The 22,477-nt window shown below is 37.9% G+C and overlaps 2 protein-coding genes across 5 annotated transcripts in view; both read right to left on the bottom strand.

Annotated features, from left to right (window-relative positions):
* LOC147047906 (uncharacterized) overlaps positions 1 to 7,808 on the bottom strand; it is a 33,226-nt gene extending 25,418 nt beyond the window's left edge. The window contains exon 1 of one of the 3 annotated variants that reach the window (XM_085926250.1): positions 7,673 to 7,808. The gene's annotated coding sequence lies outside the window, so the exon portion shown is untranslated. The remainder of the gene's footprint in view (positions 1 to 7,672) is intronic. The other 2 variants (XM_085926252.1, XM_085926251.1) reach the window with 2 other exon arrangements.
* Positions 7,809 to 11,280: 3,472 nt separating this feature from the next.
* tcf4 (transcription factor 4) overlaps positions 11,281 to 22,477 on the bottom strand; it is a 161,253-nt gene continuing 150,056 nt past the window's right edge. The window contains exons 19-23 of one of the 2 annotated variants that reach the window (XM_085926759.1): positions 22,068 to 22,200; positions 20,058 to 20,211; positions 18,735 to 18,964; positions 17,561 to 17,736; positions 11,281 to 16,168 (exon numbers count right to left, since the gene is read on the bottom strand). In XM_085926759.1, the coding sequence (XP_085782885.1) occupies positions 17,591 to 17,736; positions 18,735 to 18,964; positions 20,058 to 20,211; positions 22,068 to 22,200 (663 nt within the window). In that variant the 3' untranslated portion in view covers positions 11,281 to 16,168; positions 17,561 to 17,590. The remainder of the gene's footprint in view (positions 16,169 to 17,560; positions 17,737 to 18,734; positions 18,965 to 20,057; positions 20,212 to 22,067; positions 22,201 to 22,477) is intronic. The other variant, XM_085926758.1, reaches the window with a different exon arrangement.

Here is a 22,477-nt window from a genome sequence, read left to right as displayed (position 1 = left end):
TTAAAACAACCTCTTCATAATACAATTTGTTGCCCATTCCAATGTCTTTCTTTTCCGTTCCTCATTCAACCTTGTGAAATGTGGTTGTGTAAGGCACTTTTCAGTAGTCAGTGCACACAACAAAGTTCTCACGGTTGCCCAATGACAGTTTGGGGAGGGGGGTTGCATAAGAACCTGCTTTAAGCAACACATTGTGTAGTACTTACAGACAGAAAGTAAAAGCTCTGACAGAATTTGGCTTTAGCACCTGTGGCTAAAGCCAAACTGTGGCAGGTTTTTACTTTTGGGTCTTGGATTCAACATCTCTGAATATAAGCTGCTGTGTGAACTCAGACTGACACAAACATTAAAAGCTGTGATTTCAATCTAATAAATTCAACTGTATTAACCAGGCACAGTATTGGCAAAGACTGACCCCCCCGAATAGGCAACAACACACCAAACAGTTTTTTTAGGGTCCCTAGGGTCCTTTCAATCTCTGGTCTGCCAGTCTAGTTTATTGTATTTTATTTTTTTGATAATAGAAAAGTAAACAATTTATGACTAAGACAGATGATATTGCTTCACCAAAGCCAAACAGTATGGTACAGATTTTACACAGGGTTGTAATTAAAACGTATGCATCTGGTCATTTGAAATATTCTTGTATTATTCTCAGGAACTCACACACACTTTCGTAATCAGCCAAAACAAGAAGTAGCGCAAAATAACTAAAAATGGCTCCACTTCGTAATCATGTTTGATTAGCAGTAGTATTACTAATGTATACAGAGAGTGGGTTCAGACATGCATAAAAGATCTGTTGTGCATTTTAAAATCTTTCACCTTTTCATCTTTAACATCACTTCAAAAAGTAGAACATGGACAAACAACAACAACATCTACTCTCCAAGCACTGCAGCTCCCACCAACCCTGAACCACTCGGCCCTCTGACGGCTTAATGAGTAATAAGCACTGGTTGACCACAGTTTTGGAGTCAAGCCAACACTCCCAGATGCCAAATTGAAGCCTGAAGGTACTGCATAATGCAAAACAACTCATTAAAACTTGAAGGGAGGGTGGAAAAAAAAACAACAACAAGGTGCTATAAAATGCAAAAATTCACCAAGATGCATTTCAGGACAAGCTTGGTGGCAATTTCTCCTCAACGGAGATGAATAATTAGAACTGTCAAGCATCCATTAGAAGAAGAAATTACAACACGTTAAAATGGGTTTCATGACCTATACTATATGGCTTGAGAATTATGTGGAAGGGAATGGAGAGAGATTGGAAATTGGGAGAGATAGAATAAAAGTCAAGGACAAGAGATTTGCAGCATTATTCAGGTTTGAGGTCAGCAGATTTTCATGTTTGCATTTTCAGTTTTGCAAAGATGAATTTAAAGTATTTATGCAACGATAAATACGATAGTGTCCATATGAAAATATGTTTGAATGAGCAACTTTGAATCCTCAATCACAAAAGGCCATGCCAGTTATTTCTACTGAAGACTCTAAATTGTCATTAGCTGTGAATTTGTCTATATATATCTATATCTATATATAGATATAGATATAGATATATATAGCATCTAATCCAGGGTATACCCTGCCTCTCACTCAGAGTAAACTGAGATTAGTCGCAGCACAGCTACGTGATGAAATGCGGAATAAAAGACGAATGGTGTGATCAAAATTTGGAAAATGTATGTAAGACCGGCTCCACGAGATTCTCAACCTATGACTTGGCAGTAGAGATTGAACTCGCATCCAAAAGCCTCCATGATATCGGAGTGTCCACCTCTAGGCTAATGTAGCCACGTTATATAAGATACGTATTGTAGTTTAGGCACAGGTGTATCAACCGAGGGCACGAGCGGCAGGTGACCGCATCGGCCAAATGTGAAGGCAAACTAATTTTGGGGTTAAAACAGATTCTTCGTGAACTGAGGTGCCACTGTACATAAATACATACTGTACATTTAAACAATGACAACGTTGCCACAAAATTTGCCAGAATTGTTGGGAAGTAATATGATTATTAACCGGCTCGCTCACTCTTATTTGCATGTCGCAAAAAACTAGCAGGAGGAAATGTTTGGCTTCTGACTGACTAGAGGGTAATACAAACATAACAGGTTTGGTAAGTCAAACATACTCTCGGTATTTAGGATGGCCTTTTAGGAAGGCGATCATTTATTACTTACATGTACATATTATATTTCTGACCATGCTCTTACAGAATGAAAATTCCTCCATTTGGGTGAAGTAATTACAACACAGGGAAGAAAGTATGAGACTAAAAAATGGGTCTCACACGGTGACCATGCTCAATCGGGCAAAAGGATGAGGGGCGAGGAAGTGGCTTTGACATCACTGCACATTTTAACCTCACAAAACAACATTACGCATTTGAAAAGTGTCCCGATACTTTTGCTCGTATCGTGAAACGATGTCATGGGTGATGGATGTAATGCTTCATTCTTTTCAATGAATGCATGAAGCAAGTTAAACATCATCTAATTCTTTCATCCAAGTTGCCTTACCTTCACAGGCCAGTTAGCACATGATCACAATGTAAACAAAGTCTACTCTTGGTTGGTTTGTAGATTTGCTGCGATGATAGAAAAAAAAAAAAAAGACTGCAAAGTTTTTTGTTGACATAAGAGGCTTTTGCAGCCCTTTCTAACAAGCAGCAAACTAATCTGCACCTAAGTTATCTCCAGTTCTCACCTCCTAAATTCAATTCATTCTATAAACCTTTAACCTCTGCCCCACACAGATATCCTAAATGACTCATGGGTGTTATTGGTAGTAGAAATCAAATGAACTCCCTTCAGACCATTTGCCAGAGATATATGAATCATAAATTCTCAAAATGCATTACATTCCAAGAGTTGTTTCTTCAAGCTCCGCACCCACCTTATATTTATAAAAGTTTTGGAAAATAGCCACGGGCCTTGGGAAAGTTATTCTTTTGAGAAGATGATCTACTAAGTTTGCGAGGACAGAGGAACCTTCAAACTTATAAGACTGTACACAAGGATGTCAGGTGTCAATCAAGCATGCTCACATCAGATCAACATAAACAGTGACATTACTGATGCAAAATGTGTAATGGTAGTCTGATAGATTATTTATTTGTTGGAACGCTAAGTGAGCAAATCGTCCACCAAGCATGAGACTTTTTCCATAAATCACTGTTTGCATTGATCACTGCGTTTAAAAGCTACCGGGCTGTCAACATAATAACAGGGCGTAAGCATTAATGAGTGATGGACTGGATTTACAGTCAAGATGGGAAGAATTTCAACAATGTTTTGTACATACTGTGCTCTTATCTGACCCACCTCACAGGATGACAATGCTCAATCAGAAATGAGTGGCAGAGATAGTGGATTTGACAACATCATTGTCCGTTTTAACAAACACTTTGCGTTTGTTTAAAGGTGATCGCATGCACACACACACATGCACGAGTATCAACCATTCAAAATATTTGGAGGAACACTATGTGATGCTAGCGATCCAAACTATTTCATGTGTGCTACCTATTCTACTTACGCCCTCATTCCTAACATACCGAGAAGCTCCATCCACCTTCCTACTTCCCATGAGTCACCCTTAACTAGTAGATTGGACCACGTCAATTTCAGTCAGACTGTGATTTCATTAGTTCTCTTGTGCAAAGTCCAACAGAATAATATGAAAGAGATAAATCACACGAATGACCTGGAAAACAGTTTGGACATGCTAACCAGTGCTCCACTATGCAACCCCGAACCAATTTCAGGTTATCGTTATTTTTTAGATATATTTTGCAACCGTAATAGATTATGAGTAATACATAACTTTGTTAATCAATAAAGCTATTTTGCAAATATTTGTCATATTTGTGACTGAAAAGCAGCAGTACTTGGTGGTTGGCTTGAGACAAGAACATTCTCTTGCTCTACACGAATTCCACAGCATTAATGATTGATGGGCACCAAATGCCACCTCAGGGTGTTGCTCATACCAGAGGACTTGACATTTGCAGTATAATAGGAACTGATGCAGCACATAATGGGGCGGCTTGTTCAGTGTTCACAAAATGACCAGCTCATCTTGCCTGAAAATAAGTACATCGGCGAATCCTTCCCAAGGCCATCCAATGATCCTTGAGGAACTGCACAAATGTACAATTATTATGTTGCAAACATCCTCGAAGGCAGATACTAAAACTTCCAGATTTATAGGATCTAAAAATTCTACATATATTGATTTATCATTTCATCTTGACATCTTGAATTAAGGTCTTTTGTTCACACTTGCTAAAAAAAAAAAAAAAAAAAAAGAGTATCCATGCCCATGTAAAACACAATAGAACAAGAAGAGGAGTTACAAAAATAACAATGACACCTTATGTCATCCTGATGGTTGACCGGCACCACTGAAAGAAAAATCCGGCAAGCGGCGACTCTAGCACGCCTCAGCAGAAAACTGTTTGCGTCACGGTTACAGCAGGTACTAGAAAATGGTCACACGGGCACCATGCAAGACAAGCACATTTGAATGACTTACTCACAATTCTGCACAAACGTTTATATCATAGTTTTTCTGCTTTACACACTAATTGGAGTTGGAGCTAATTATGATAGCGACTCTATGATGCAATGCAAGGCAGTTCATCATCACTAAACTACAGCTACAGAAATAAACATATTGGCCACAGTTCAGCACCCTGTTACATAAATATATTTTTGTAAATGAATCATGTTTGAGACACCTCTTGTGCGGGTGTGCCTAATGGTGAGGATGGTAAATGTGTCTTTACGTTGGATTCTTACCTACAACACGCAGAATGAAACCCATGTGAATTGATTAGCAGGTTTCTCATCTTCTATAAAAACATGCAACAGGGTGAAACCATTGACAAATTCAAACTGTAGTTTTGGAACCCTTTTAAGGCAATAATGTGGCACGTGTGTGTGAGAAGGGAGAGGGCATCACAGAGAGCGAGCAAGAGAGAAAGAGAGCGAGAGAGGACAGGAAGGACTGACAAGGAGGGAGTGGAACATGAACGTAAAGAACAACAAACAAGTCATGTGAATTGAAAGACTTTTTCCACAATGTTCTCGCTTTTTTATAGCACCAAATTATATGCAACTCTTGATAAGAAAACTCATTTGGATTAAAACACAGTGACTGCGTGCGGGCCAACAGTTGTGCTTTCTTGTCGGTCTGGTTGGTTAACTGTCTGTACTGAAGTCAAGGGAAAGAATGCGGGCCCATTAAACACAATAAAGAGACAGTGAGAAATACTGTGAGAGAACGAGAGAGAAAGGGTGTGGATGTGTGTGTGCGTTTACGTGTGAGTGCTGTGAATGAGGACCAATCCCTGCGTATGGGCAGATATTTCAGTGACTCTTTAGATTTTACTTTTAAAATATAAAGGAAATAAAGGGTGTCTTATTTTATATTGATGGCATTCAAACGGTACTTGAGTAAATGCAATATTAGTATCATGATAGATTTACGTAATCCGTTTGTGGCTGTAGCATGTTAGAACTGCATTGCATGAAACAGTAAAGTGCTTCTAATGATCCAACTTATTCAGTGACATTAATGCAAAAGAAAAACAAAAAAAAACTTTGATACAGAAACAGATTAACAGTGTAAAATAATGTTAAGTAAATCATATGAGCCTTATTATTTTTGTAAAAACAACTTTCACTATTTGATTTAGTTCTTGTGTTGGATTTGAGTGGATCAATATTTCCCAACATGTTCTTTGCAGAAGCCTTTGAATATTTGCTTCTAGTGCTACAACAACAATTTATCCCATTTCAACCTTAACAGACTAGTTTTCGCATACAGTGAAGAGCAGCAGGTAGAATTTTAGATGCTAATAGCTGATACTGAGTTGACTTTCAACATTCCCCAACTTGGAAAGACACTTTCACTTGCATGACTGACTGTGCGAGTGGACACCCTAACAATGTTTCACCAGCAGAATGCCACATAGCACCTTCGGAGCCTTTATACATAGCAGCATGTCAGCTGTTTTATGATAATCGTGATTGTTTTACAACATTTTGTCAATTCAATCTGTGGACACACTGAAGCTGTGTGCACAGTAATTTTTTTGTCTGTAGCATGTTCAGACAGAACCCTGTCATGGCATCAGTCGAAAGGAAAAAGAAGTGAAATTAAAAATGTCAAAGATGGACGCATTCTTGACTTGACTTGTCTGAACAACTAACCGAATTCAGAATGATTGTTTTATCTTATGTGAGTGTGCCACCGATGGCAAAATAATGGGATTATGTCTATGTGTAATACAAGTAGATACACAAGAATACATTATGCTGGCGCTGATGCCAGACATCCACAATAAACTCCGATTTTTGAATCGATTGTATAACATGTCCTTTAGTCACAGGCATTTCAGCTCAAAACTTGTCACAAGCCAACCAAGAATATTTATGGTAGTTGTCATAACCTCAGTATATATACGTATACGTGTGGCTTCACGTGAGCTCAAGTAGGGGACATAAGCAACCCTCCACCCAGCTGCGATAAAGTTTATTTTCGTTTCGGCTTCTTTATCGGAGCATAGTGCATAGTACAGTCAGACTCGCCCTTTGACTCAACATAAGGTTTCGCTTGAAGAAAAACAATAACTTACTGTATATTTAAGCTATTGCACAAATGGAAATGATACTTGAATGACACAATGGCCTCAGTAATCTACAACTCCTGGCAGGACGTATAAATGTGCAGTATTAAGAGAAGGCATGGCTTGTTTATTTTTCCCCTTCCTATCTCTTCATTATCATTTCCCAACGATGTCCCAATCATGACCCTTAGTTACAACACAATCATACTAATATGATTTAAAGTATATGTTGTTCTGCTGTTGCAGATAGATCTTGGGGCGGCTATTAGCTTGTTTGCTGAGATAGTCTCCCTTGTCATGTTGGAGAAAATAAAATAAGTAAACATTCCACAATGCTATATTAATACCCCATTTATCAAAATATACAACCTTAGATAATTGCGGTAATTCACATCAATATAACTATCAAATGCCCTACAATAATAATAATAATAATAATAATAATAATAATAATAATAATAATAATAATAATAATACGTGTGGAGAAACATTAAAGTGAAACAGCAGTCAGGATTATGCTGTTCTAATTCAGAACAACCGTGTTGACTGTCAACCAATGGTGAATGTACTTGATCGGATTTTTTTTTTTTAACTCCATTTCTTGCACTGGATCTTATTTCACTCTGCAAGTGTATGGTGTGCCTGGGAACACAGCATGGGTACTTCAAATATTGTACTGTAAACTGTGCAGTTTATAGTCCACAAAGATGTAATTCTGCCGCGTAAATCTTGAACAAAAATAAGAATTTAGAAAATTCAAAAAAGGCTTCTCTTGTTTCTAGCTATTAGGAAGACATCTGCGTCTTCATCTGTACTTGTAATCAATCATGACCATTTGTTGGACGCTGTTTTCATAGTTTGCAGGACACGATTAAAGACTTGTGCCTGCTCAGCAGCTGTTTATCCAGAATACGTCTCCAAAAGTTATAGTCACGCCAGCACTAGTCACTCAACTCCGCCAAAATGAACTTTAGTTGTCAAGTGAAAACCTTTCGAGTGTTAAAGTTAAAGCGTCTTCAAACTTCTTACCTGTTGCCGATCCCTGTACGGTGCTGGTCTGCACACTGACAGCCAGCCGAATCTACTTCCCCCTGTCAGGAGTTTGCCTGGTGGGTGTGTCCCAGGCTACACCTGCCGCATTCCGCTAAAGCGTGCGTAAAGTGCGTGTCCACGGAGGGCGATGACGTCACTAACACACGCTCTGTGGTATTGCTCAACCAGGTTCCAATAAATAAAAAAAAATGCCATGGAAGGGGAATTCCTTCATTCTCTGAATCTCCTGCAGCAGTAATAAAAGCTGTCTCGCTCCTACATGTTGCTGCTACAACCCTTCTTTGTTTTATTCTCTTTATCTGGATTAATTAAGATGTCAATAGTGGCAGAGAAGCTCACTCAGATATTTTCATGTTGCCTTGTCCACTGTGCATAATCAAATGTTTTAGGAGTTGGACGCACAGTAATTGTGGTGATTCAAGTTGTTAAGGCCAGAAAAGAAATATTCTTGTAAAGACAGTTTACAGGTGAGGTGTGGAAGCTCCTGTTGGTTAAATAGCAGCAGGTTGCTATGATATTGGCCTGAACACAGAATTGCATGGTGTTGCTGAAAACTCGTAACCACGCCCTCACATTCTTCCGTGCATGAGCTGGAAGACACACCCATTGAACAGGTTGCATATTGCAGGTATGGATTTTACTCTGAAAGACACCTGTGCAAAATGTTGCCTCTGAAGAAAAAAAGAAAAACTTTGAAATTGTTTTCAAAATTGTGCCGAGGTCTGGACAGGTTAAATTTACAATTATGCAAATTGAATATTGCAGGTATGGATTTTACTCTGAAAGACACCTGTGCAAAATGTTGCCTCTGAAGAAAAAAAGAAAAACTTTGAAATTGTTTTCAGAATTGTGCCGAGGTCTTGACAGGTCAAATTTACCACATTTTGCTCTTGAAATGTGTGTTTGAAAGAGCAAAAATGTGGCAACACCTCAAGGTACAATCTTTAATGTTCTGTATACAAAGGCGACTGACGTCACAAACTTTGAAAGGGGTCTGCAGCATTTGCTCGCATAAAAATGTATTCCTTATTATTTAAGATTGTGGAGTTTGGTTGGGGAAGTTTGACTGAGGACTAGTAAGGACAAACTTCCAGTGTGGCCTACACAATGGTGTGGTCATGTTTCACTGCTTATACAACATTCTCACTAATGTTCATTGATGGTGTGACATCCATGGATGACACATGAAACCAAATGCTACACAATTGATATGACAGCATTATAGTGCTGATGAGTAATGAGACAAAATATACAGCAAAACACACTGAAGATAAATGACATTGAATATTCTCCATTGGCCAACTTGTTGGCCTGCTCTCTAATAGAATATTTCTGTGGTGGAAACAGAATAACTATTTGTAGGGTAACTTACTCGAAGATGTCAGATAATTGGGAATTATTTCAATTTGATGTGTTGATTTTTTTTTTTATCTTAATGCACAATAGAATTATCCTTATTAATTAATCATCCTTCCATTGGTTTGAAGCACACTGCTACTACACATGTGGCTCTGTGTCACCGGTTGTTCAGGGTGTGACTGGATTGAAATTCTGAAGATGGGAGCGTCCTACAAAGACAACCTTTACTCACACTGATAACTCCCTCTGCTGTAATAACCGACTAGCGGTTATAGATAGCTGAGATAGCTGACTGATTCCCTTCTACAGTTGTGCTTTTTGTGCAACGCTCAAAAGTGCTTAGTCGGTATCTTCTGCTATCTTCATCACCTCTGCGATGAAGAGTTCATCTGTTCGTTCTTGACAGTTGTTTTGGTCTTGAACTTGAACCCTACAAAAAGAATTCCAGGAACAAAAGCTTAGTTCAAAATGAGATTGAACCCATTGCCATGGAATTCACAAGTTCCGATCATTTATTTAGTCAAGTGTCTCAAAAGGATTGACGTTTTTTTTTTTAGGAATGAAATTCGGACAAAAGCATATAATCCTGCGACCAATCAAAAGCTGCAAAATTCTATCCATCAATAATGTCAGCGGACATAAATGCTATCATAACTAAATAATGACGGCATGGTAAACTAGAAGAAAATTTGCTAAGGGCTCTACTTCTCTAGATGAGCGCAACAAAATGTTGCAATGTTGTTTAATGGTTAATACAAAACAATCAAACATTCATTTTGTTAGCTTAATTAAAAATGCCCTTTTTTTTTTTTACAGATATAATAACAGATTGAGATAACTACACCTACTATTCACCCTTTAATCAAGTACTCAAAGACTGGAATGACAATATGCAATCACTACTTGGGCAGCCTTATCTCTAACAAATGAGTTGACTGTTCAAACAAGATTTGGAAAGCAGCAGAAAAACAGCTATTCATTTGAAAGGTGAGAAGGTCAGTAGATGGACAGTTAGGCAAACATTACTCATAATGTCGCTGAAGTCACCATATTTGTACTTAAGAGTGCTTTTGCAAATGCCTCATCCAATCCAAACGCAAACAATCTTCCGTAGAAAACGTGTTCTGTTACTGTAAACCGGCCCATAGAAAAGGGGAAGCTGTCACGATGGAGTTTCATTCCAACAGCAGCGACATAACCCAAAGTTGTACAGAAAAAACTGGAAAGTGAGTATCACTTACGTACGCTAACACCAGTAATCAAGTCAGAAATCAATCCAAGGAAAAGTGTGTCCAGTCGCATCCATAAAACAGAATATAACCAATAACGTTGACATTATTTACTGTAAATAATTGTTGTGGCATTTAAAGCACTCATTGCACAACGAGGATGGACATGAACTCTCACATTGTTCTCGTTAACACTGTAGGCCTATAGCAGACAGATGGTATTGGATGTTAACTTATACTCACTTGGAATCCATCGCAGCCTGGGCATCCTGTGTCTGGCTGGGATCTGTGGTAGGAGTCCCTTCTCAAGTGTTGTTATATATTATTGTTATTTTATAGTCGGATGGGTTTAGATCAGTGGATGTAACCCTACAAGTTGTCAACCGGAGGCTTGTGAAACCCTTTGAGACATTTCTGTGATAAGAGCTATACAAATGAATTCGCTTGACCCGATATATGTTTTGGGATCCTGCAAGAATGTATCATCTAAAGAAAAAAACAAATGCTAATGTTATTGAAAAATTACTAAATGATTTACAACAAGCTATTTAATTGGACTTGTTGGATTGTATTGGCGGGTTGCAGCGGAACCCCAAAGGAAAACTCTCCTCTCAAATTCCCTAAATGCTCTTGACCATTACTTTTAGTTAATCCCAGATTTTTTTCTCACATATGGTGATTGATTACTTTAGGTTTCACAGTCCCGCAAGTAAATTTCATATCATATTATTCTTGTAATTTATACAAAAGGTTGCTTTTTCCACCCCAATGTTTTCTATCCTCAGTTTCTATAAGAAAAACAAATTACTCAAGACTTCACTGCATGCAATTTGTATGTTTTTAGGTTAACTCAATCAATTTTCATATAAAAAAGCACACAGCAAACATCTAAATTAAAGAACCACATTTAAAATGTGATTTTTAAAATATGCGATTCATTCAGTTAAATGTTGATGAATTCTAATTAATTGTGACAACAAAGGACAATAGTGAAGATTTTTGAATTCAACTCATTATTGCAGTAAAACTGGTACAGAGTAACAGATTACAAAGCTCTTGGCACAGTCACTGAAAAAGAGAAATGAGATGTGTATGTACAACAAGGAGGGAGAAGAAATAAAAACACATTGGCTAATAGGGTAACATAAAATGACAATCATGTGAAATGATACGATCATAAAACAAATAGAAAATATGAAATTAAATGTTGAGAAAATTAACATTATTTAAAAAAAAAGACATTAATTGTACACTGACAGACTCAATCCTAGCGTTCAACCTAGGTCCGATTCAAAGCAGCATGGCCTTTTGACACAACAGTCAATTGTATTGGCAAACACTCAAAACAAACTGAAACTGCCTCGCACACCTACTGAAATATTTTTGGGCAAATAGCTTGCAGACATTTGTTTCATTTATCTAAGACGACTCCAATTTCATTTTTTGCAAAACTTGATTTGGAATTGTGTTCTGCGGGACTTTGATTTAGATCTTGAATAAATAAATGTACAGGAGTACATTTGGAATTGTGTTCTGCGGGACTTTGATTTAGATCTTGAATAAATAAATGTACAGGAGTCAGAGCAGGCCCATGGCCCCAAGAGTCACTTGACTATATGGACTTTCTTTGGATGCACTTTTGTTTCCAAACACTTCAAGTAAATTAACATCAATGTAATTCAATACACAATCAAGGCCCTGTTGTGACAAATATGTCCAATTTTACACAACAGAGTAAAAGTATGCTTTTTAGCACATTTTTTCCCCAATGCAAATCCAACCGCCCCATCCCACCAAATGCCCTGGGCTGGCTCTGAAAGGAAGCTGCTCCTGGTGGAGGTAAAGACAATAATTTGAGTTACACTTCTGCTGGTCTGCAACCACAACAACAGTACGATGTAAAACTGACAATGCAGAGTTTGGAATGCGATGTTTTAACCAGACAAATACTATTTTTATTAAAAACTGCTTCATCATCATCGTCACATCTCACAGGCATGTCCTCACCCCACTGAAAGCTCACAGAATTTGATTTGTAACTATTTACAACTATTTATCTGCCAAAAATACAATTACAATGAACATAATATGAGGTTTGGGGATTTGGACAAATACCATACTGTATATGTGTTTTGATCTCATCAGCATCATTGTCCTAACATCCCTACTCCATCTCCAACATGATTTAAAAAAAAAAAAAAAAAAATCTGAATTTCTCATTTTACAATGACTTCAACGTGACAAATTTTAAAAACACACTTTTTTTTTTTTAAAATACAAATTCTTGAAAAAAAACAACACATTTCTAGGAACACAAATAACATCTACATGTAAAAATATAACTTTTACATACACGATTTCAAAATATGGGTTCAGTTTGCTGTTTTGTTACATACAATTTACAATGTCTGTGTGTCACTGCCATGATGGATAGCAGTGTTGGTCCTCCTGTGCCATTTTGTCCTGTGCGGGGCGCCATATTAGAGGCAGAGGTTGTCATGGCAACATAAGAAGAAATAAGTCTGTCGATGATTTGTAACACTGGGGGCCTGACATTTCAGTCTTTGGAAAAATAATTCCTCCCCAAGCACACACTTATTTGCAAAAGAAAAAAAAAAGGAAAAAGTCACCGTCCTTATATATGTATATATTTTTGTACATTTATATATAAATTGATCTATTCAAATAGATTATTTTTCCAGTTTCCGTGCCTTCCTGTTGATTGAGTAGGATTTTTAATCGTGCCAAAATTGTCGCTTGTCAGAGAACAACACTAATGATAGCAAATTGTGTTGATTTTTTATTTTTATTTCTATTTTCTTACATTTTCTATAATAGACATGTATACCAGAACATACAAATAAAAATGAACAAGAAAATGATTTTCCTTAAAAAAATAAACGGAGGAAAAAAGCGCTTTACGACATACAACCACACACGTTGTACTGGAGACTACATTGGCTCAAGGAAAAGCCCATCACATATTGATAAAAAGCGGATCAGCTATATTACAAGAAGAGACGCGTTCACCATATAAACTGGGCTGGGTTCAGGATAGTGGATTTCTTCCAAGGGGTAGGGCAAACGGGGGCGAGGGCTTGTTTTGCTAAATCAAGTGTCTGTCAGAACACGCTCTAGTTACACATAAGCATACAGTACATCAAATACATTTTATTTTTGTTTTGTTTTGTTTTGTTTTGTTTTTTATCCAAAAAATACTATTTTTTAATTTCTTTTTTTTCAAACGTTTTATTTTTTTTTAAATTCCCAGGTCTGGTACAAAAACCTGACTGCATAGAACCTAAAGACCAACAACAGGTTTCCCTAAGCTTGCAGCCTATAAAAGACCAGCTCCTCCTCTGGCGACTCCAATGATATGAACTCTCAAAAGGCACATTGGTAGAAGTGTGAATGTTCAAATTGCATCACTGGGACCACTATGAGGGTTGCTGGGGTGGGGTGGGGTGGGTTGGGGGTAGACCTCAATGTTAGGGATCCTAAGGCTTGGATCAGCAGAAAGCGGAGCAGTGAGATTGAGAAGATCTAAAACCGGTGGAGGGAGGTAAAAGATATTTTGCTCTTAACCCTGGAATAAAAACAATATTCTGGTGCGCCTTATCTGTCAGATTTGACCTTATACCATTAACATCAGGCACTAGCCACGACTTTTAATCACTGCTCAGAAACTTTTGATGATTCTTTATGAAAGAAAACCACAGGACTTGCCCGTACAAGGGGTTGGCGAAAAAGTACAGTGGCCCCCTGGACATTAAACAGTTTGATGGTCTAAATTGAAATTGAAACAAAATATGGTCCAAAAGTAGAAAGGTGATCTCGAAGCCAAAAAGGAAATGGAAAAAGGTGACGAGACAACAAAAGGTAGCACACTATCAGCGGAGCTTTCTCACTTTCCAGTCTGTATTTCTTTAGGTTTCAATATGTACTTTATGTCTCCCTAATAAACCAAAGAGGCAAAATGTATTCCTGATAGACCTACGTCAATTGATCATAATCAAAGTCATTTAAAATCTGAAACGAAGCCAGAATTAACACTCAATTCATCCAGAGGAATTGTTCAACTAGAAACCCCACTCATTGGAGGTATTCGGGATACGGGAGAGGGTTTAACTTTTTGAGATTTGCGTTCTCTTATGAACCAATCAACAAGGCATGACAATGTATTCAGCCCTCCTATAGCCCCAAAGAGATCATTGTTTGTTTGTATTCCCTCGGTGCATAACTATCGCCTCAATATGATCTAAAATTCTCTTTTTCCATTGAAATGGAAGTTGGTCCATTTTACTCCTGGTTGGAATTCTTCAGCACTCCTTTGAGTGGCGTTTATGTGGAATGTGCATAATATGTATCAAGATACACTTTATTACTCAGCCTTATTCCATGTTTTTTTTTCTTTTTTATCATTTAATGCAAATATATACAGTAAATTGGGATGTTTTGGTCGAGACCTTGATCATCAGCTTTTGCGTTATCATCAATCTTGATAAATGTAACAGTATTCTTTTCATGTTGGCATGATTGGTCTTTTCTTTGTGCAATTTCCAAACTGAGTGATTGAAATATGCTCAGTAGATTTGTTCCATAGTGTGTGATCCACTTTTGCCCTTGTAGTGTTGGAGTTCAGGTTAATTGTGTTCAAGTGACTAATAGATTTGAATCAGCGCTTCAGCGTGTGATCCACTTTTGCCCTTTGTAGTATTGGAGAGTATTGGTTAATTGTGTTCAAGTGACTAATAGATTTGAATCGGCACTTCAGCGTTTTCCAATTTTCCAAGTTGGATATGATATGCTGACCAATCGGGGGTTTATTTCACTTCTCGCACTAAATCAGATGGACTTTGCTCCAGCTCGCCCACAAACCCAATGAGGATAAGTGGTACAGAAAAAGATGGATGGTTAGGATATGGAATGAAACATTGATGAACATCTAGATATTACATTTGACCTGTGCGACAAGGTTTTTTTTTTGTTTTTTTTTGTGGTTTTTTTTTTTGTTCTGGTTTAATAGGGACCATTTAATTTAAAAAGTACTTTTACCATTGGCATCGCAAAGATTTTAGAAACCTAAGAAGGCCTTGTTTTGTCCCCATACTTAACCTATAATCCATAACCGGTAATTTGTAAGAAACTTTCAGAGTGTTTGTTCGTTTTATTTTGTTTTATCTCGTTCCTACTTGTGTATCCATCCATCTGACTGTTTTACTGTTTTGCACCCATGAGGATGTCAGGCACAGCTTCATCCACAGTGTGACATTTGTTTGCCATTCAGTCAGAGACATGCTGAGGCTGCACAATGTTTCTCAAAAAAAAAAAAAAAAACTCTTTGAATACTTGATATGTTTTGTTTTGCGTAATTATTCTCTATACTCCCCACTGCACGAGTCCAGGTGTTTTGCTATTATATTTATACATTGACAGTACTACACGTGTCTTATATCGAAGCCCAATGTTCTTAAAACTGGGAATGGTGATAGTAGAAGTCAAAGAATTTCTTAAATGACTGGTCAATCCATAGGTTTTCTCTCCCTTTGCAGTAATTTCATGACAAAATCTCCCACAAAGATACGATTTAAAAAAGCCTCTTTGCATTGGGCGTCTCCACATAAAAGGAGTTCACTTCAGGTGGAGATGCAAAGCAACTAATGCCGGTGCAGTTTGTTTTCTTGATAGAAGAAGGAGGAAAAGGTGACGAGGCGAGGAGGATTAGAAGCCACGAGAGGAAACACTGAGGCTGATCTGATTGGTCCGAAAAATCTTGATTGGTTTGGCCAAGCAAGACTGGGTTTGATTGATTGCGAGGTGCTCATATAAACACTGTCAGAGGAAGTGGTCACTCATCATTTTGATGAACTCGGGCACCTTGGACCTGGAGAGAGATAAGAGAGAAAACTTAAAAAAAAAAAAAATGAGTGTACATATCTATATCTAGCTCTGTATATCGATACCTATCTATATCTATATATTATACAAAGACTGTATAATAAATAAATATATGTATAAAATGGAATTAATAATTCTGTTTTTGAAAAAAGGTGCAAAGTGATTCAAGAACAGACCGTTTTAAAAGGAATTTTCTCATTTTACAATGCAACACATAAAAGCATTCCAAATCCCAAACAAATACAGTTAATTAAATTTGAAGAAATAAATCATCCGGCCATTATTGCAATAAATATTTTAACAAAAATATTTGTATTTTCAGGCAACCATAAATATAACTGATCTTGTTTTCTGGTTTCGCATGGCAACATATTCTTACAATAAATATTGTAACAAAAATATTTGTATTTTCAGGCAACCATAAATATAACTGATCTTGTTTTCTGGTTCCGCATGGCAACATATTCTTACGTCGCTGCGCAAACAAATAAAGTGCGTGTCATTCATAATCCAAAAACGTTGTATGGTAGCACCGTTGTAAAAGGAAGAATCCCTCTACATGTCGGTCTGTCGGACAAATTACCTTTTCATTGGACCGGGAATACATTTTTGTAATCACTATAGATCATTCATCTTTTAAATCGATATCGGATCAATATTGTAATGTATTTCTGTATGATTCTCTTTTGTATTACTCTTCTGTTTGGACCAAGGGTCTCCAAATCCAATCCTCTTGAGCCACTATCCAGCATGTTTCATATATTACCCTGTTCCAAAACACCTGAATGAAATAGCTTGGATAGGCTTCACAAGGACCGGACTTGGAGATCCCTGTTTTTTTTGGAGTCTTTCTTTTTTGTCGGTTCTTTGTCGAAAATGTGTTGCACAGCCAAGAACATAACTACAAATAAAATAAGACAATAATAATGAAGACAGAACATAAAGTCACACATCAAAATCACACTTATACTGCCAATCTGTTGTTACAATGTACCCAGACGAGACCAAAACTAGTAAATCATGACTGATTTCCTTTGTCCAGCTGTTGTATCATCAGCTCTGTAGACATTTACTTGTCAAGAACTGAAAAGGTTTATTTCACTATGGGCTTTTGACTATTAACTTTCCATGCCATTTTCTGGAATGCTTTGGACTAGGGAAAGGCATCATACATTTTCTTACAAATTCATTTTTTTCTTTATTTTTATGCTAATAACTGCCAAAAAGCCCAAAGACAAATTCTATATCAATTCTAACTTTAATTATCTTTTTTCAACTTGTTAGTTTCAGATCATTCTGGACACTTTTAACAAGTCTTCAATTTGGTTTTGAGTTGAAGGTACAACAGCAGATTAGTGAATAAGTGAAATCTTCTGACCATTTATGGGGGAGAAGATGTTGCTGCATTTTACATTTGTCCCAATGGGTTTGACCCATCGCCCATGGCGGCATGGTGTGCTGCAGCTAGCGAGAGGGGAGTGCCGTCTGATGCCACGGTGACCTTCTCCTCCTCACGGCGTTTCAGGCAGGCTGCCTTCGGGTTCAAGTTTCTCTCTGGAAATTGGAGGAGACACAAACTGTCAGATGGATTTTTCATGCTTAAACACCTCCACCAAGTCAATGGTGACCTTGAAGCTAAGGAGCAGAAACCGTGGCATTGCTGCCATCTCCTGGTACAGTACCAGCCTAACCTAAGAATATTTGAGTCTTTCAAAAGACATTTACTACTACTTACTTGACTTTCTGAGCAGCATCCCTCAAAAGTTACAATCTTTGTGACCGGGTTGGAAGGATTTAATCTGTGTATTTTTTTTCCTCACTGAACATGTCATTTTACCTGACTAATTTTATAGTTTGGAATTAAGGAATAAAGAATGACAGGAAAAAGTGTGTTCCAAAAAGATGGAAATGTTTGTATTGGACGAAAAAAAAAAATACTTTTTAGCATAAATGACGCACAGCTCTATAGACATGCATCTCAGTAAATTAGGTAAAAATCAACCCGGTGCAACGTGGCCACCCACAAGGACTGCACGAGTGGCTCGCAGGCTAGTTGTACAAATAGTTAAGTTAGTTTAGTGTTAGTGGTTTGAGGAAATCAAATGTGATTTCCTTGGAATGTGAGGATTTGAAAATAAAACCACTTGCATGGATTTAAATAAAACAAGTTGTGCATATTGTTATCTATATTCTCCTACTTTGTTGAATTATACAATTGTCTTTCCACAGTAGATTTATTTTGTTTTTTCCAACATCTTGGTCATGCACTGCATGTTCTGTTTCTAAGTTTAGTAAACTCCATTTTATTTCCTGTCTTAAAATCTCTCGTGTGTAAAATGCCTTTGAACATTGTATTTTTAACTACGTGAAGCATATTGAGCTATTTTGTGTATGAAATGCGCCATAGACACAAAGATCTTGCCTTGCCTATTGTTGCTAATTACAAAGACATTAAAAGCATGACCACCAGCACAGGAATATTTGCTGTTACGTTCGTAAATTAGTACATACTGTGGTCCAATTCTGCGCATACTGCTGGAAGGTACACTGACCTCTGACTTGTTGCTCCAGACTGAGGATGACTGCCACGGCCTGGTGAAGGATTAGCAACTTTGTTTGCGGCTTATCACTCTTTAAGTGCAACTGAACCATCCTGCCCAGCTCCTTGAACGCCTCGTTGATGTCGCGTACTCGCAAGCGTTCTCGAGCATTGTTGGCCATTCTCCGTTCTCGCTCCCGCTCCATCTTCTGCTCTGGAGATAGATCCTCATCGTCGTTGTTGCTATGGTAGCCATTGATGTGGATGAAAATGAGGGGGAGGGGAGGGGCGGAAGGAGTCGGGGTATGGGGGTAAGATATGAGGATGGAAGTTCAGCTTAAAGGTAATTTCTTTTCACCCGGTGGTGAAAATGATAGAGATTGTGAAATCATCGGTTTACATCATCGATTACATGACCGCCATCATCATGTATAAGTCTCTGGGTTTGGGATCCAAATGGTTCAGATTTCATTTAACCTCCAGGGAGAAAAAAATATATATATTACTGGAGGCGTGAAGGCTGCTGAGCTGCATCCAGGGTGGGAAACAAACATTCAGATTTTGATGGTGATTAGTTCAATCACACTGATAATGTCAGTGATTATTGAAATAGTCAAATACTGCATTTGTTGGATTGTGCGCATACTTCCAACAAAATAATTGCACAACTGAAATGACTTTCATTCTGTAATGTGAATTGTATTATTTACTACCACATCAAAGAATAAATCGATCCATTCATTGCAATAGAATTCTCTTCTACTTAAAGAGTCCGATACCCTGAATGCAACGTAGCACTTCTTTGAGAAAATTGATGGTGGGTTCTACCCTGTGTGTGAGAGAAACAGTTAAAACCAGGCTCAAGACCATGGAGAGTCAAACGGGATCAAACAAGAGCTTCTTGTCCACCGGAAACCTCTGTTTTGTCTCAACCGTGCTGCTGTGGTTGTCTGCCAAAAGCACTGGCTTAACTCAAATCAATTAGCAGCGGCCATGTTTCCAAAAACAGAGCTGCCTGGTGGCTTTCGAGCAAAACGCCGCAGTATTAGCGGATTTATTTAGCTGCTTCTCGTCACACTTGGTCACTTCATCAAAGTCTAGAGGCTGGGTCTCAAAACCACTCATTACTTCAAGCCCTTCCTTGTTTGAGTCTTTTCGAGTCTGAAAACATTTTCAGAAAAAACAAGACGACCAATCATTTATGCAAGAGCCTTATTTAACAGTGTTTGTCAACTCAGGAGGATCTCTCGGAACTGAGGTGATTTGGGTAACCAGCCTAATGAGAGTTTTGATAGAAGCGAACATCTAGAGCTTGGCGGGTTACCTAGATCTTGACCTATCAAGTCCTTTGAGATCCTTGCTGTCAAGATCTTCCTTCTTCGGGTCCAATGGCTTGGAGTCCTGCAGGAGGTTCTCATCTCCCTCGTCCTCGGACTTGATCTCGGAGCTGATGGAGGACGTGCTCTGGCCCTGAAGGCCTCCAGACAGAGCTGCAAAGAGCACAGGAAAAAAAAAAAAAGCGGTGTTTGAATGATAGATGTAGCCATGGATATGTGCACAATATTTCTGAGGCTGGTCTTGAAGTTGGTGTTTATGTTCATATTTGCACTTTAGAGATGGATCATTCATTTTCTGGCAGTCTGCTCAATAAAAAGAAAACATTTGAAAAACTGGAAAATTTATATTAGGCATTATTTCAAATTAGAAATTTTGCAAAAAATCTCGTCTCGTTCTTGTGGATTCAATTTTGGGAGACCTTGGGATTTGTGTCTATTCCCATTCTTACTGAACAGTATATCAAAATATTATTGCCACCACAGAAATGCTGGAAAATGTTGAGAATAAGTGTGAGTATAAGTGTTTTTTATATTTTTGGTAAGTCTTACTAAAAGGATTAAATTGTAGATGTTGAATAAAAGGAGAGTATTATGAAACGGACAAAGATCTGACAGAGAGCAAGTTGACTGCATGCAAGTTGTAATGCAAATGTAAATGCTGCTCGAGCCTCCTGTCCGTCTCTCTCCTCAGTAGAACAGTTAAGTCTTTATTTGACGTCTGTATGAATCGGTAACTGGGAGGCTGCCAAATCTTCTGTCAACACAGAACACGCTCCTCTGTTCCCACACATACACCGCCAACTGTCGGCCATTTTGAATCTCCGTCTGCCTGACTGGAGGCATTTTGTGCTCATTTTTGAGTGACAGCCTGTGTTTGGCTTGCATGTGTCCGTCAAGACAATGACTGTTGGTTTGTGGACAAATAGATGCATTTCAATGAGCTTAATGTGAAAGAGACTTTGTGTCTCAATGTGTGAATAAACCCAGACATGGGTGGAGATTGAACACGTTTTTGAGTTTGTGGAGATATGTTCGTTTCAAGAAGAAGAAAGGAAACAAATGAAGTGTACTATTTTGTTCATAATTACTATGTATTAAGTTAAGTCAAGTCTTGACTTGACTAGACTACTATGTATTAAAGCTCGTAGATGGAAGTCCAGTTTTGAAACTGTGACTGCAATTTTTTAATAGACCACTTGTCCTGCAAGACACAAGTGCAACTTTGAATAGGAAATAGCTCAGAGTTGTTGAATAAAAGGATGACAATTCTAATTCATTTTAGAACATTTGGCATTTTATATTACATTTGAGAATATCTGGATATAACTCAAACAAAGAGATTGCATTGGGAGTGTGAATAATTTATGAGATATATAATATAGTTGATTAAATTATGTCAAATAAATAAATATATTAGAAAGACTCATTGTTAATCACTGATTTCGAATTGTTGGCTGCCAAAATATTTAATAGTCCTTTTTTCCACAGCCTTGAACACCTCTTTTACCACCGTGTGTGTGTGTGCGTGTATGTGTGTGTGTGTGTGTGTGTGTGTGTGTGTGTGTGTGTGCGCGCATGCATGCACACACGTGTGTGTTAAAATGAGGCGCAATGTCTCTTTTTTTCTGCTTGAGTGTGTGTTTCACTGTCTCTCACCTCATTACACACTTGGCTGTGGTTGCTGCTTGCTGAACTTTGCTGCCAGCAAACTCATTTGCAGCCTTTAAAAAGAGCTCAGGGCTAATTTGTTTCACATTGCGCTCATATACACTTCCCTCCTCCATATTCATACCGTATATATATTTAGTGTTTTCGTACTTAGTAAATGTGAAGCTTTGCCAGCCGAGCTCTCAATTACATGTATGTATGTCTACTTTTGCCTGAAATGACCAAATTACAAAGTGAGTTTTTGTTTCTTCTCATGATTTGTTGTTAAAACAAAAAAAATGTCACAGAAACACAAAAGTTTGATGATTATTTATGTTAATTAGTAATATGATGGGGCTTACCACGATAAGGGTCTGATTGGCTGAGGTCTGGCGAGGTGGCGGACTGAGCAGGCAACTGAGGCACCTGACCCGCAGCCATCGAATGTCCACCACGTAACGGACCCATACTGCCGTCTTCTCTATGAGAGCTCACCTGCGAGACAGACAAAAGAAGGGACACTTTGAGATTGCTTGGCCATCTGAGCGATAGATTTTTAAACTTTTCAATAGGTCTTGGTTTTGTTTTATTACTCTCACTATTAATGCATTTTACTCATGGCAACAAATGCAAAAAATTCTCCAAAAATATTTCAGACTATATTTAACATCAACTTTGCGAGTTTACTCAACCAGGCAAGTAACTCCTCTGTGAATAAATAGTATGAGTAAATAGTACTTCACGTTATTTAAACTTAGATTTCTTAGCAGAA

Source organism: Syngnathus leptorhynchus, chromosome 12 (assembly GCF_054491065.1).
Source record: "Syngnathus leptorhynchus isolate UIUO chromosome 12, UIUO_Slep, whole genome shotgun sequence".
NCBI lineage: Eukaryota > Metazoa > Chordata > Actinopteri > Syngnathiformes > Syngnathidae > Syngnathus > Syngnathus leptorhynchus.
Note: the sequence above shows the minus strand (reverse complement) of the source record. Positions and strands in the feature narration are given on the sequence as shown.